Source organism: Suncus etruscus, chromosome 10, assembly GCF_024139225.1.
Source record: "Suncus etruscus isolate mSunEtr1 chromosome 10, mSunEtr1.pri.cur, whole genome shotgun sequence".
Classification (NCBI taxonomy): Eukaryota; Metazoa; Chordata; class Mammalia; order Eulipotyphla; family Soricidae; genus Suncus; species Suncus etruscus.
Window position 1 is genome coordinate 7,603,979 of NC_064857.1, and position 16,695 is coordinate 7,620,673.

Sequence of the window (16,695 nt, forward strand, 5' to 3'; positions counted from 1 at the left end):
ATGTTTCTGGGGACTGGAAAGATAGTACAGCAGGAAAGACATTTGCCAACATAGGTTCAGTATCTGGCAGCCAATGTGATTCCCCCAGGCATTGTCAGGAAGCACAGAGCCAAGAATAAGCCCTGAACACCACTGAGTGTGGTAGATAAAAAATATATCTATGGTTTTAGAATCTCATGCCTGGGTGGTTAAAACAGATGATGATGTAGAAATTAATCAGTATTATACATCTCATCTTGGCTCTGAGAGTCACATATCTCCAAAAATTAATTATTTCTTACCTTGGAAAGCGACCAATCACGATAGCTATGGTGCTCAGAACACCAAACAGCAGTCCCACATTAGCAGCAAAGCATATTGTAAATATATATGTACTGACCCATATTCCCTAAAGAGAAATGAGAAACAGATGAGTCTTGGGACAGTCTTATCATTCCCTTGATTGCTAAATTTCCTCTCAATTCCATTCAACTTTGTTTCTGATTCCTGTGACCAAATCCTTCAGCAAGAATATATTATTCAAGAGAATACAAACAGAAGACCTGAGCACAAAAATAAATTCTGATCCCAACACATTCTCAGTGAAGAGGAAGCAAAAAAAAAAAAATCATACACATTTATCTTCCAACACTGCCAATTCTGAGTTCATATCAAACATGTCATGACAGATCTGGAAATGGCTGATTAGTGTGTTCAAAGACACGCTCTATATTTTTGTGGTAGTTGTGGAGTGTTAACAATATTTTAAAGGAGTGTGAAATAGCACCGCTAGAACATACACATTTATAAGAATTAATGCCATATCAATTGAAAAGCATGCCCTACTTTTCTATTTCCTCATTGAATGTAATGGTATATGCCATTGTTTACCATTTTTATAATCTCCAAATTATTTTTTGGAGAATTGCTATTAAAAATTAATGTGGCCAATTACTTCATAAGTCTCTTCTAAGCCTAATGTTAAAATAACTAAATTTAATGTCATTAAAAAAAGGTCAATACCATTATGTTTGTGAGAAGCTCACTTTCAGAGAAATGATGTAAATGAAAAATGTAAAGCCAACTTAGATCTTGATGTATTTTAAAGTATTGCAAGAAAATTCTATTTTTCCTCTACTTAGAATTCTAGTGTTATTAGTTTTATTTTTGAATTGTTGCAATGCATCACCTGAAATTTTTATCGTTAACTTTCAAATAAGATATTGTAGTATAGTTGGCATTTCAAAGCCAGTTTTTGGGAAAAATACCTTTTAAAGCAAACTAATTTATGAAATCTAGAGGGTTATATTTTCAAAACAAAAACTGCATTTATCAAACAATACCTGAACAAAATTTCAAACTCTTTTACCTCAAATTATCTGCAGCATTCTTTTTACATATCCCATTTTAAATTGATTTTTCTGTGTTATCATTTTACAGCATCTCCAACTACAGAATTGGATTCTACATGCAAATAAAAGAGTTAGAAATGTCTCTATGTAATCTGAAAATAGCAGAGATTCTTGGAGGGGGTATATGCTTCTTTTATTCAGACAAGTTTGAAACAAATAATGTTTCTAAAGGTACTTTTGACTTGAAATGCTTCTTCTTTTCTGTACTATTCATCTACACTGGGCTTGAGTGTTTCTTAATGATGGGCTATTTTGCAAAGCTAAACTCTTAAAAGCAAATGAAGGGATTTTTCTCCTAAAAATTATTTTGAGAGAGAGCGCAAACGCATTCTGAAGTAAAAGAGATGTCTTTTAAAATGTTCTCATGCTAAGACCTCTCACCTACAAATGTACTACTAAATTTGCACTTATTATCATATCATCTTCTGCTTGTCATTTAGTAGGTTGTACACTAAGATATCGTTCATCTGTTCAGTCAGTAATTTAAAGCTTCTATTGTAGTGTTCCTTTTTCCTTTCTTAATGTTATTACCCTGTATAAAAGCAAATGCAAAATAAGCCTTTAAGTTTTGGATGTCTTCTCTTGGGATCAGGGGACATTGAGCCATACTCTCTTACTTTCCCTCCAAAACAACCCCATCATGCAAGAAATTTTTGCGGGGATAGACCAACCAAGGGTGCTCAGGATTTAGTATTGGCTCTGCAGTCATTAATAATTATCTGTGGGTTCAGAGGACAGTATGGAATGTTGAAGATTGAATTTGGGACAACCCTGTACAAGGGTATCTGTCCTCTGTACTATCTTTCTGCCCTCAGGCTGTAAGTTTTTGCTCTTTCCTTCCAAATGCCACGATTAATCTGTTTCAGACTTGACCCCAATGCTTATGAACCTGCTGCAGTATGGCAAAATAAGACATCATCACAATATTCCTAAGTACAGTTTCTTCTGTTCAACCTTCATGACTAAATCAAGCACAAGGAACTGAGGATTCTGGGACTGACATTTAAGAAAAAAGAGCCAAACAAAATACAAAACAGAGCCTGAAGGCCAAGATTCATCAGAACAACCAAAAATTTTGGTACCATCTGGTTTTATTTTTAAAGCATATTAACTCTCTCACAACATCATCTATTGTAGAGCTAGCTTATAATGCTTACTTATTTCCTAGGGCTACAATTAGAACATTTAAAAAATCAGATGGAAATTAATAACATATATCAGTAAATAGAGCCATCGGTCAGAGAAAATCCACACAGTATTCTCTACCAATTATCCTTAAAATCTCAAATGCTCGGGGGTGGAACATTAATAGGGTTAATGGGGCAATTGCCTTGCAAGAGGCCAAACGGGGTTCAATCTCTAGCACCCCCTATGGTCTCCTGAGAACCACCAGGAGTGATTCCTGGGTAGCATTATACACTGCAGGGCGTGGCCAAACAAGCATAGCCTGAAATATTTCAGATGCTGATTTCCACAGTTGTAAGAAAAATGTGAGCTCTTGTATTTCCCCTTTTTTTTCTCCGTTGTATGGTTGTGTTTGGTCTTTTCACTCAAAGCCCTCGAATTCAAGCTAACCATAAAGGTGATGTAGGTAGGGATCATATAAAACTTAGGATGAATGCTGGGAACAGGGGTGGAGGAAGTGGGTGTTGATAATTGATGGTGGGAATGCCCCTGATTCAATGTCACTATGTACCTAAAATACTACCGTGAAAGATTTGTAATCCACTTTGGTCAAAACAAAAAGTATTAATAAAAAAGAAATACTGTTTCTTACAGAGCCAACACTTTAATAATGTTCTACTGTAGTGTTACCCCATATTTTCTTTTTTTTGCTTTTGGGTCACACCTGGTGATGCTCAGGGTTTACTCCTTGCTCTGCCCTTAGAAATCACTCCTGGCTTGGGGGACAATTTGGGAAGCTGGGGATCAAACCCAGGTCCATCCTGGGTCAGCCATGTACAAGGCAAATGCCCTAACCACGGCGCCATTGCTCAGAACCTCATTATATATTTTATAAAGTGCCTTAAAAAGCATCAGAGCAGGAGAGATAGTAAAGTAGGTAGAGCACTTGTCTTGCATGCAGCCACCCTGGCTTCATCATTAGCATTCCATATGGTCCCCTGAGCCAGCCAGGAGTGTTTCCTGTGTGCAGAGCCAGGAGTAACCTTGAGCTTCACCAGATGCGACTGTCCCTCCAAAAATAAATAAATAAATAAATAAATAAATAAATAAATAAATAAATAAATAAATGCATCAATGGAAAGCACAGCTTAGAAGCTATTCAATCACTTCACCTCATTCACCCATGGACTCTCATTTAGGTCGATTAAGTTTCTCTAAATCTGAATTATATCTGCATTCAAGGTGCTTAAACTAATTTCTGAGTCTGTAACTCATAACTTTAGCTTGTAATTCCTACTACATCACTAATCAATTGAAAACTAGTTTTACCAACAAATATTATACAAAAAATTTCTGGGAAGGGGATCCTAAAAGGGGACCTACACCCAGTAACACATAGAATATTTATGGCTCTGTGCTCTGGGGTGATATGCTGGTATGCAGAAGGAGATTGTGCTGTACAGAGGATCAAACCAGAGTTGGCTGCAAGCAAGGCATGCATCTTACTGTATAGTTACACCATATGCTATATTTCCAACTTCAAGTGAGCGAGTTAGAAGATTTGCTTCACAAAATAACTCAAACCAGGTTGAGGGTGAAACACACGTAGTCTGGAAATCTACCTTGTATCAAGAAAGAGCTTGAATACGAGAATACTGCTTTATTGCGTATAGAGACCACCCTGGGTGGGGGAGTAGGACAGAGTAAGGACAGATAGCTTGGGCAATCCTGAACCAATCCCACCCAGGTTTAAATGTAAGAGATCTCTGTTTTGGAGTAAAACAAAGTTGTGAGCAAACAGATAGAAAGAAACCAGGGATGATATCGATGTACAATATAACGCAACCTGTTCATGAAAATATCCTACTAATAATGCCTCTTCTCAAGATGCCCATTAAAATCCCCTGAAATTTTTGGATTCATTTATTTCAAAGGTTACTCCTGGTTTTACACTTAAGGATGATTACCAGTAGTGTGTAGAAGATCATGTGGTTCTGAGGATCAAACCTGGGCTTCCTGCATAAATAACATGTTCTCCTTTTGGTATTCAAAAGAAACATGCTCACTATTAAGATGCTCACCTTGTTTGATACAGCAAGCATTTCTGTTTTTTATAAAAATAATTTTTATTTTGACCAAAGTGGATTACGAATCTTTCACAGTCATATTTTAGGTACATAGTGACATTGAATCAGGGGAATTGCCACCACCAAAGTTTTCTCCCTCCACCCTCGTTCCCAGCATGCATCCCATATTCTCTCCCTAACCCTCCGGGTTGCTAGTATAAGCAGTCCCCTCTGTGCCTAGCTTGTTGTAGATCGGGTATCGATTTGTTACAGCAAACATTTCTTAAAGTCAATACTGGCTTTCCATACGTGTTCTAAGTGGATGTATTTGAAGTAGCAAGTACTTGCTCGATGGCATCCCTTCTAGAGTCAATAGATAAAGGGAACTGGCAATCCAATATTTGCTCACGTTAACCATCATTTAAACAGTCTCATACAAATTCATTAATATCTGGCATTTCTTTTCTCTATCTTCTAAATATTTTACATGTGATATTTTTATTTCGAGTCTGGAAAATAAGTAAGTTGGTAAATGTATGTTTCCAAGGAATTAACATGTTTTCTCAGTTGGAGAGATAGTACCCCCAGTACCATATGGTGCTTTGAACTACAACCTGAACGGTGGTGACCCAGTGTCCAGGGAATAACCCCTAAGCCACAAAGCATTGTTTTAGGAAGCATGCTCCATTGTTTTATAAATATATATATATATATATTTACTGCAAACAAAACACTTAAAGCCCTTTTGGTAATATGTTTAAGCAAAAGAGGAAGATGTAAAATCAAATTTGTACTCACCCAATCGATTTTATCCACATTCCAATATTTTTTTAAATCTCGAAACTGGATTAGCATTCCCTTCAGTCCCACGACAATAATGCTTGCAAGAACACACTACAAATTAGAAATAAGTTGAAAACAGAAGCAAGAGAAGGACTAGAATCTAATTTTTCAAAGCAAAAAAAAAGATTTTCTTTGAAAAAAGTGCTTACCAGTGAAAAGCAATCGCCATTTAGAAAGTAAAGTCATATTCATTTACTTAGAATTAAGCCATTTCTATTCTCTAGGAATATTATATCAATTCTAGAAATTCAAAAAATAAAACATTTGATGCCATTCTAAAAATACTTGAAGTAGTGAATTAATTATAAGAGTGAATATTTTATGGATAAATGTTCCCTAAATGATTCACTTCCATTTGTTTTTAAATCACTGTGGAACACATTACTATATCTATATGTATTGATTTATTAATTTTTCTAAATACCAGTAATGTGTCTTCAACTGAGGATATTGAGAATTATCTCCATTAATGAACTTAAGTTTTGAAAGATTTTTATAGGGTATGAATGAAGAAATAGAATAAGAAAGGAGTTAGGACGTAAATGCTTTCTGAAGACCAGGATGTGGCTTGTGTCACTTCTGTGCCAAGTTTATGAAAGGCAGATGAGTCTCTGATACCAGAGCTTTGAATGACTTCAGAAAGGGATATCTTTTATTTATTTGTTTGTTTGTTTGTTTTTTTATTTTTGGTTTGGGGCCACATCCGGTGATGCTCAGGGGATACTCCTGGCTATGCGCTCTGAAATAGCTCCTGGCTTGGGCGACCATATGGGATGTCGGGGGATTGAACTGTGGTCCATCCTAGGTCAGCCATGTGCAAGTCAAATGCCCTACCGCTGCACCACCGCTCCGGTCCCCAGAAACAAAGATTTTAAGGGTCTCTTGCTTCACCCAGATTTCCTACAAACTGTGTTCTAATAAATATTCTTCTAAAGTCTACTTTCATGACAAAAACTATCGAGTTCCTCCATCTCCCAAATAGTCATAGACTAAACTTGATTTCATAATGTCATTTTCATAAAACAAACAGAAAAGTGACATGTTTTCTTCATTCTTCCTCTTCCCACTTCATCTCTTTCAGCCACAGTATGTCACATGTCTTTCACATTTTAAATCACTGAAACTATACTCCAGAGATATATAATACACAACAACTCATATTTACAGTAAAATAAAAAAGTAGTTTAAAAAATACTATACCATGGGCAGCCAGTAAAGTAGAGGTCCTACTGCATAGATGACTATCAGGACAAAAATACAAGAAATTAAACAAGCCACCTGTAAAAGATAAGACAGACAAAAATAAAATCTTAAGCTTTCTTATTCTATAGTGCTGAGCACTTCAGAAGAAAATCAAACTCCTTTCATCCTGATTAGAAGAAACCAAGTGTGGGCACATGATTGCTGAATTGTGTAGACTATTCCCTCCTATATTTTGCAGTGGAGGGAAACCCAACATGACAGCTGACAAACTGATATAATCAAATGATGTTAGGGAGGAGAGAAAAACCATTCCACACACAATCAATTTTTATCACACATCACAGCAATGGCTTTTGTTTGTTTAGTGGTAAAAGTGACATTTCAATTAAAAGTTTTCTCACCCACTGCTCAGCTTGCCTCCTCATCTTCTAGAAAGTTGTGTGGGCAAAATCTGACTATGTAGAATAAGGCTTTACCATTGAACTCTTTACTCTCTTCTTTGGAGTTGAAAACCCACTTTCACATAAATAAACATTTATAACTTAATGTGACTTAATAAAATTGTTTTTAAAAAGCTGACCAAATTGTCAGCTTTGCAAGATCAAAGACACACAGACCATATAGATCCTTTATAATTATGGAAATAACAAAGAGAATCAGAATCTGTTATAGTGGTTAAACTTAAAATTATTTAATAAATATTTATATACTAATAATTTAATAGCAAGCATTTAATAAATATCCATAAAATAATATCTAATATCTAATAACATTAAATAACATTAAAAAACATCAAGCAGTATCAAGGGCTAGCGAGGAGACATCTCAGGCACTGCTTCAGGGAATGTACTATGATCTTATTACTCGAAAAACCATTCAACAGTATAATTAAAGCATATATACACAGATTTCTCGGAACTACCTAAGATAAAGAAAATGTGTCATGTAAATGTATGCATGTTGATATTAATTTATTGATTTATTATTGTCACCAAAAAGTTTAAAATAACTGAATTGTTCACCAGCTGGTAAATGATTTTATAAAAATGGTTATATGCATATAACAAGCCACACTCAGTAAGAAATATTATTAGTACAAGTAAGTTATAGATAAAATTCAAAACCATTAGGACAGATAAAAGCTAGACAACAGTCAATATTTAATGAAACTATCAGCAGTACTCCAATGCATATGGAAGGGAAAACGAATTCTTCTGTGTGAAATAAGTCAGTAGGAAACTAAAGGTTTTCCACTGAAAAAGAAGTACAACATATTTTACTATAGTCATCATTTAGTAATGATTTAAATAAAAATAAATTAAAAAATATGATCCCTGTTACTAAAGAATTCTCCACAGAGTAAACATTTCCTAATATTATCCATGTTGCTTTATCTATTTTTGTTACATTTACAGATTATCTTGATATAGATCAGTTATGATTTTTATTTTTTTGTTTGTGTGTTTTGGGATACACCCAACAGTTCTCAGGCCACTGAGTTAACTACTGGTTCTGTGCTCAGGGATTACTCCTGGTTGTAGTAGGAATTAAACCTGAGTAGGCTGTAAGCTAGGCAAATGCCTACTACATCATACGAGCTCTAACTCCCCAAATCATATTATTATAGAAGTCACTTTCAAGGATACTTGGACCCAGCAATTCTGAGTGTCATCATGGTGTTTACATGCAATATAAGGATCAAACTTAGGGTCTTGGACTTACAAAGCAAGTACTCTGCCACTTAATCCATTTCTCTAGCCCTGAAATAATCTTATTTTCAGTGCTTAAGAGTAACATATAGGGGGTGAAGCGGTGGCACAGTGGTAAGGCATTTGCTTTGCATGTGTCTGACCTAGGAAGAACCACACAGTTCAATCCCCTGGTGTCCCATATGGTCCCCCAAGCCAGGAGTGATTTCTGAGTGCACAGCCAGGAGTAACCCCTGAGCATCACCAGGTGTGGGCCCCCCAATAAAGAGTAACATATGTCTCTCTAAATTCAAGAAATTTAAACCATTTTAGTAAATATAAAACCTTTAAACATTTTAGAGAAATCAAGTTAAAAATACTTGAATCTAAATAATAAAACATGTTGATCACATGAAACCAATTGTTAAAGTCAAAGTTCCATATATATCTTAGCCTCTACCTGTAAAACATCTTTTTACAAGGATTTCTTTCAGACGGAGCATCTATTCTGGACATTAATGAGAGATCAAGTGAGTTTCATCCTGGGATACAAGGATGATTCAATACATGCAAATAGTTTTGCATCATACACCAACCACATTAGTAAAATATAAATACTATGATTATATCAATTAATACAGAGAAAGCTTTTTGACAAGATCCAAAATCCATTCGTGTTTAAAACCCTCAGCAAAATAGAGGTGAAAGGAACTTTCCTCGAGATAGGAATAGCTGACACACTTGCTTCTTGGGCCTAGGCATGTTTCCTGCATCTTCCTTCTTGAGATGTGCATTTTCCTATATCCCATATGGTTCGCTGAGCATTTCCAGGAGTGATTCCTACATTCAGAGTTAGAGTTGAGTGAGACCAGCAAGAGTGCAGATGTCATAAGCAGCGGCCAGAGTTTAGATTAACCTCTAGGTAAGGTAAATGAACCAGACCCAGCTGTCTGTAGGAGTGGTGGTGCAAGAGGTAGGGCATTTGCCTTGAATGCGCTGACCTAGGACAGACTGCGATTAGATCCCTCGGTGTCCCATATGGTCCCCCAAGCCAGGAGCAATTTCTGAGTGCATAGCCAGGAGTAACCCCTGAGCATCATCGAGTGTAGCCCCCCCAAAATAGGCAGGTGGAAGAAAATAATGAGGTTCAGAGCAGAAAGTAATGAACTGAAAATAAAAATATTAATCCAAAGATCAATGAAAACTAGAGTTGGTTCTTTAAAAAATTAAAATTGATAAACTACTAGCAATACTCACAAAGAAAGAGAGAAACTTAATAAACCAAATTAAAAATGAAAAAGGGGAGATTACTACAGCCTCTACAGAAATTTAAAGGGTAATAAGAAATTACTTTGAGAAAATCTATGCCAGATTATAAGAGAACCTGGAAAAAATGGATAAGTTCTTGAACTCCTATAATCTCCCAAAATTCAACCAGAATGATCTGGCATATCTGAATAAACCTATCACTATTTAGGAAATTAAAATGGTAGTCAAAATCTTTTCCAAAACAAAAACCTGGGCCCAAGTGTATTCAGTAGTGAATTCTTTCAAATCTTTCAGAAGAACCCACTGCCAATTCTTTTCAGGATCTTTCAGGAAATTGAAGAAACAGAAAAAATTTCAAATATGTTTTTTGAATCTAACATCACCCTTATACCAAAAGCACACAGAGATGCCATAATAGAAGAACTACAGACCAATATCTCTAATAAACACAGATGCAAAGATTCTCAAAAAGTTATAGCAAATAGGATGCAATGGCTCATAAAGTATGTCATACACAAGGCACGCAAAACTGGTCAACATATGCAAGTCAATCAACATAGAACATTATTTCAACAAAAAGAAAAACAAAAGAACATGTGATCATATCAATAGATGCAGAGAAAGCATTTGACAAGATTCGACCCCCATACATGATAAAAAAAAATTCTCAGTAAGATCAGAACTGAAGGAACCTTTCTCAATATAGTAAAGCCAATTACAATAAGATTATGAAAAATATTATACTCAGTGGTGTAAAAACTAAAAGCCTTGCCTCTAAGAGCTGGCAAAGACAAGATTGCTGCCTCTAACCACTTCTATTCGACATACTAGTGTAATTGCCATAGCAAATAGGCAAGAAAAAGATATTAAGAACATCCAGATAGGAAAGAAAGAAGTTAAGGTCTCACTGTTTGCAGATGACATAATACTACATTTATTAAATCATAAAGACTGTACCAAAAAGCTTCTAGAAACAATAGATTTGTATAGTAAAATGGCTGGCTACAAAATTAACACTCAAAAAATCTATGGCGTTTTTATATAGAAATAGTAATAGAGGAAAAAAAAGATATTACAACAATAATTCCATTTACAATTGTGTCTCAGAAAATCAAGTACCTTGGAGTCAACTTAACTAAATAGGTGAAAGACCTATACAAAGAAAACTATGAAAATAGTTCAAAAAATACAAGAGGAAACAAGGATATGAAAACATATGCCCTGCTCATGAATTGGGAGGATTAACATAATTAAAATGACAATATTTCCCAAAGTTTTGTATAAATTTAGTGCAATCCCTATAAACATTCTCATGATCTTTTTCAAAGAAGTGGATCAAACACTCCTAAACTTTATTTAGAACAATAGATGCCCATAAATAGCTAACACAATACTTGAGAGAAAGAAGATGGGAAGCATCACTTTCCCCAACTATAAATTGTACTATAAAGTAGTAGTAATTAAAACAGCATAGTATTGAAATAAAAATAGACCATCAAATCAAGGGAATATACTTGAGTATTCTGAGATGCACCCACCCCCCAGTTTACAACCAATTAATATCTGATACAGGGGCAGCATATACAACATGAATAAATGAAAGCCTCTTCAACAAATGTTGAAAAATGCTGTGAAAACTGGTCATTATATGCAAAAAATGTGAACTCATGTGTTCTCTTTAACACCATTCACAAAGTTCAAATAAAAGGGTTAAAGATCTTGGCATCAAAACTGAAATCTTAAGGTACATAGAGGAAAACAAACAAACACTCCATGACACTGAGACTAAAGGCATTTTCAAGGAGGAAATACAACTGTTCAAGCAAGTGGAAGCAGGGTTAAACAAATGAGACTATATTAAACTGAGAAGCTTCTGCACTTAAAAGGCAAAGGTGAAAAGTTTACCAAAGGAATGGGAGAAATTATTTACCCAATACTCATCTGATATCTAAGATACAAGGTTCTGACAGAACTGAACAAAAAAAAAGATTAACCCCATTCAAAAATGGTGAGAATAAATGAACAGACATTTCCTCAAAGAAGAAATACAGATGACAAAAGGCACATAAAAAAATTATCCACATCACTAATCATCAGGGAGATGAAAATATAAGATTGTGGTATCATCTTACACCACAGAGAATAAAACCAGCACAAAGAAGAACACAAAGAACACACACACACACACACACACACACACACACCCCACACACACAACGGCATGGATGTGGGGAGAAACAGACTCATTCACTGCTGGTGGGAATGCCATCTACTCCAGCCTTTCTGGAAAAAATATGGAAATTCCTCAAAAAAAAAAACGCTGGAAATTGAGCTCCTATATAATCCAGCAATATGACTTCTAGAAAACTACCTTAGGAACACAAAAATGCAATATAAAAATGATCTCTGCACTCCTATGTTCATCACAGCACTATTTACGATAGCCAGAAGAACTAGAAGCAACCCAGGTGCCTGACAACAGATGAGTGGCTAAAGAAACTGTGGTATATGATATATCTACACCATGAACTACTATGCAGCTTTTAGAAAAATGAACTCATTAACTTTGTTTATACATGAATGAACATTGAGAGCAGTATGCTGAATTAAAGGAGTCAAAGGGATATGGTTAAACAGAGAATAAGATCGTTCATTTTTGGGAAATAAGGAAAATAAAATACAGAGACTATATAGATAAAAATCAGGAGATTATTCCATGGTAGGTATCTTAGCACAAAGAGCAGAGAGTGCAATTTGAGTAGAAAATGTCTAATATAAAAAGTATAACCATAACAACCCTTTATTGCAGTAGTACTAACCACAATGTCATAATGAGAGGGAAGAGAAAGAGAGAGAGAGAGAGAGAGAGAGAGAGAGAGAGAGAGAGTAAAATAAAAATGCTTGTCCCAGATGCAAGAGGGTGAGGATGGGTGGGAGGGGAGAGGGCATCAGGGAGGATGAGAGGAAAACTGTAACACTGATGGTGGGAAAAAAGGACTAATAAAGTTGTTATGTATTATGTTTCTGTAACTCAATCATGAACAACTTTATCTGTGAAAAGATATGATGAGCAACCAAGTCATCGTGCTGTTTAAATAAAAATAGTTTTTAAATAGTAAATGTATAAATTTATTTATAAATGAAAAAGATAGTAACAGCTATCTATAAAACGTCATCATAAATATTATTAATGGTGAAAAACTAAAAGCATTCACTCTGAGGTTAGGCATAAGGCAAGAATGCCCAATGTCTCCACTCTCATTCAACATTGTTTTATAAGTTTTACCAATAGCAATCAGACAAGAGGAAGAAATCAAAGGAATCCAACTTGAAGAGAGAAATATATAATATTCTTAAGAATAATAATAGTAAGAATCATTTAGCCATAACATTGAATCAGTTATAAGTAGGAAAGTCTCTGATAGAAGAATCTAGGGAAAAGCCCATAGCATAAAAACCTGACAGCTGGACACACTTGAAGAACTGTGACAGATTCATGAGTGTCCCTATAATAAGGCAGAAATAGATATGGTAAAGGAAACAGGATTTCTTATGTTCCTAAGAAAAAGCAAGGCACGGGGCTGGAGAGATAGCATGGAGGTAAGGCGTTTGCCTTTTATGCAGAAGGATAGTGGTTCGAATCCTGGCATACCATGTGGTCCCCTGTGCCTGCCAGGGGCGATTTCTGAGCATAGAGCCAGGAGTAACCCCTGAGCGCTGCCGGGTGTGACCCAAAAACCAAAAAAAAAAAAAAGAAAAGAAAAGAAAAGGAAAGGAAGGAAGGAAGGAAGGAAGGAAGGAAGGAAGGAAGGAAGGAAGGAAGGAAGGAAGGAAGGAAGGAAGGAAGGAAGGAAGGAAGGAAGGAAGGAAGGAAGGAAGAAGAAGAAGAGAAAGAAGAAAGAAAAGAAAGAAAGAAAGAAAGAAAGAAAGAAAGAAAGAAAGAAAGAGAAAGAAAGAAAGAGAAGAAAGAAAGAAAGAGAGAAAGAGAGAAAGAGAGAAAGAGAGAAAAGAGAGAAAGAGAGAAAGAGAGAAAGAGAGAAAGATAGAAAGAGAGAAAGAGAGAAAGAGAGAAAGAGAGAAGAGAGAAGAAAGAGAGAAAGAGAGAAAGGAGAGAAAGAGAGAAAGAGAAAAAGAAAGAATGAAAGAAAGAAAGAAAGAAAGAAAGAAAAGAAAGAAAGAAAGATAAAAGAAAGAAAAAGAAAGAAAAAAGAGAAGGAAAGAGAAGAAGGAAAGAAGAAAGAAGAGAAAGAAGAAAAAAGGAAGGAAAGATGAAAAGAAAGAAGGAAAGAATGAAAGAAAGAAAGAAAGAAAGAAAGAAAGAGAAAGAAAGAAAGAAAGAAAGAAGAGAAGGAAAGAAAGAAAGAAAGAAGAAAGAAGAAGAAAGAAGGAAGGAAGGAAGGAAGGAAGGAAGGAAGGAAGGAAGGAAGAAGAAAAGAAGAAAGAAGAAAGAAGAAAGAAAGGAAGAAGAAAGAAAGAAAGAAAGAAAGAAAGAAAGAAAGAAATAAATAAAGAAAGAAAGAAAGAAAGAAATAAAGAAAGAAAGAAAGAAAGAAAGAAAGAAAGAAAGAAAGAAAGAAAGAAAGAAAGAAAGAAAGAAAGAAAGAAAGAAAGAAAGAAAGAAGAAAGAAAGAAGAAAGAAAGAAGAAAGAAAGAAAGAAAGAAAGAAAGAAAGAAAGAAAGAAAGAAAGAAGAAAGATGAAAGAAAAGAAAGAAAGAAAGAAAGAAAGAAAGAAAGAAAGAAAGAAGAAAGCAAAAGAAAGAAAGAGGAAGGAAGGAAAGAAGGAAAGAAAGAAGGAATGAAAAAGCAAGGCACATGATGGTTATATCTAATACAGGGCAAAAGATGGGAATTACCTATGTATAGGACTAGACTATGGCCCACTTAGCATAGGATTAACTATACGTAATCCCTCACCTTATACAGGGAGTGTATGATGAGGCTGGTAACAGAGGAGTAGCACACGAAGGAAAATGAGTGTCTTATTATAAATTGCCCTTTTTAGAAATATTAAGAGCAATGCCTCTTTAATTTTATCTTACACAGGAACAAAAGGATTTATTAAAAAGTCAAATAAAGAAGGCTGAGAAGGCTTGGACCAAAGCAGTACATGATTGGAGACCTAAACCTGGACCACCAGACATATATTTAAAATAGTGAATTTATAACATATTAAATATAATAAAAAATCCTGCTCCCAACTCAGGCTGGGCAGGTTTCTAAAATCAAGTAAAGATTAACCACATTAAACATGCGTCTTAGGTCATGTAGTTAATATAGACAATTACCAGAGTGTCATTGTCTAGAAATAGTAAGATTAGATCTAATTCTTGATGAGGTCAGTATGCTTAGAAAGTTGTTAATAATGTGTTAAAATCAGGAACATGTAAATTAATGTATTTTGATCTTTTGCCAATATCCTGCTGTTAAACATGTAAATAAACTAGAGAAATAAATGCAGTTTCTCTGTAGCTGAGGCTCAAGCCAAAGCTCTTAGCCACTTTCCAGCATTCAAGACTTCGCGTCTTTTGTTACACTGACCCCTTGCCCACCTGTCTTCTGAGGCGGACCCTAGTGCTGCCCTCCAACGGCCGAGTGTTCTGTGGCAAGGGACCTATACCATGATAACTTTAAAACACTTAAGAAAGAAATTGAAAAAGACCTGAAGAAATGGAAAAAGATTCCATGTTTATGGATTGGAAGAATCAATATTATCAAAATAGCCATCTTACTTACAGTACTGTATAAACTTACTGCAATTCCTATCAAAATTCAGGTAACATTAATCCAGGGTGTAGCACAGTCAATTATAAAGTCTGGAATCATGAAAAGACGGCATAATGTTTACTGAAAAACAAGAAACTGGGAGGCATCTCATTGCTTAACTTGAAGCTGTACAAAAAAGCCATAGAGATCTAAACAGTATTTTATTAAAAAACAACAACAACAAATTTTGACCAAATCATTTGTATACACTACCCAATATCCAATGACAAACCTTCAAGTATGGTCAATTTTTGTCAAGGAGATGATAACATGTATTGAAATGAAGACAGCTTCTTCAACAAATGAGTTTGGGACAATTGGATAATTCATGTTAAAAAATTAAATCTGGATTCATACCTTACACAAAAGGCACCTCAAAGTAGATCAAAAACCTTGAGGTCAAACCTGAATCCATAAAGTACATTGAAGGAAACATAGGCAGAATATTCCAAGATCTAGACCTCAATGGAGTTTTCCATGATCTAATGCCAATAGCAAAGAGAACAGAATCAAAATTAAAAAAATAGGAGTACATTAAACTAGAAAGTTTTGTAGAGCAAAAGGAACACAATCTAAAACGAAAATATAACTGAGTGAGGAGGGAATATTTGCACTCAGATATCAGATAAATGCTTGATATTTAGGATTTACAAAATACTCACAAATATTAACTTCCCTAAAATCTAAAACCTTATCAGAAATGAGAGAAAGAAAACAGACACCTCTCTGAGGAAGGCTAACAGGCAAATAAAAAATGCTCATAATCACTTATCATCAGGGAAATCCAAATCAAGATAACAATGAGATAATATCTTACATCAATGAGGATGGCATATATCAATGGTACATGAGAATAATCTGTGTTTGCAAAGATGGGATAAAAAGAACTCTCATCCACTGCTGGTGGAAATGCTGCCTGGTCTAACCCTTTTGGTAAACAGTATGAAGCATTCTTGATAATCATCAAGCTGCCGTATGACACAGCCATTTCAATTTGAGGTGTCTATCCCCAGGATAGAAAAATATTCATTCAAAAGGACATATGCACATCCCTATTCATTGCAGCACTCTGTACAATAGCTAAGAGTTATAATCAATCTAGATGTGCAACAACAGATGAGTGGATCATGAATACTACTACAACATAGTTGTAAGAAATCATGCAAACATGCAATTCATTGTAACATGAATATAACTGATAGACATCATGCTAAATAAAATAATTCAAAAGAAGGATAAAGGCAAGTTGACATTTATATGTGGTAATTAAAATACCTGCATGAGGGAATAAAATAAATAGCATAAATGTTTTTATTTTAGATAGGTACAGGGTCAACGGATTTCAG

General features: G+C 35.1%; 2 protein-coding genes across 2 annotated transcripts in view; one reads left to right on the forward strand and one right to left on the reverse strand.

Annotated features, from left to right (window-relative positions):
- PIP4P2 (phosphatidylinositol-4,5-bisphosphate 4-phosphatase 2) overlaps positions 1–16,695 on the forward strand; it is a 523,645-nt gene that overhangs the window by 193,757 nt on the left and 313,193 nt on the right. The window lies entirely within an intron of this gene.
- The window catches only part of SLC26A7 (solute carrier family 26 member 7), a 135,582-nt gene that overhangs the window by 25,303 nt on the left and 93,584 nt on the right, over positions 1–16,695 (reverse strand). The window contains exons 9-11 of the mRNA XM_049782122.1: positions 6,626–6,703; positions 5,381–5,476; positions 282–388 (exon numbers count right to left, since the gene is read on the reverse strand). Coding sequence (XP_049638079.1) covers positions 282–388; positions 5,381–5,476; positions 6,626–6,703 — 281 coding nt within the window. The remainder of the gene's footprint in view (positions 1–281; positions 389–5,380; positions 5,477–6,625; positions 6,704–16,695) is intronic.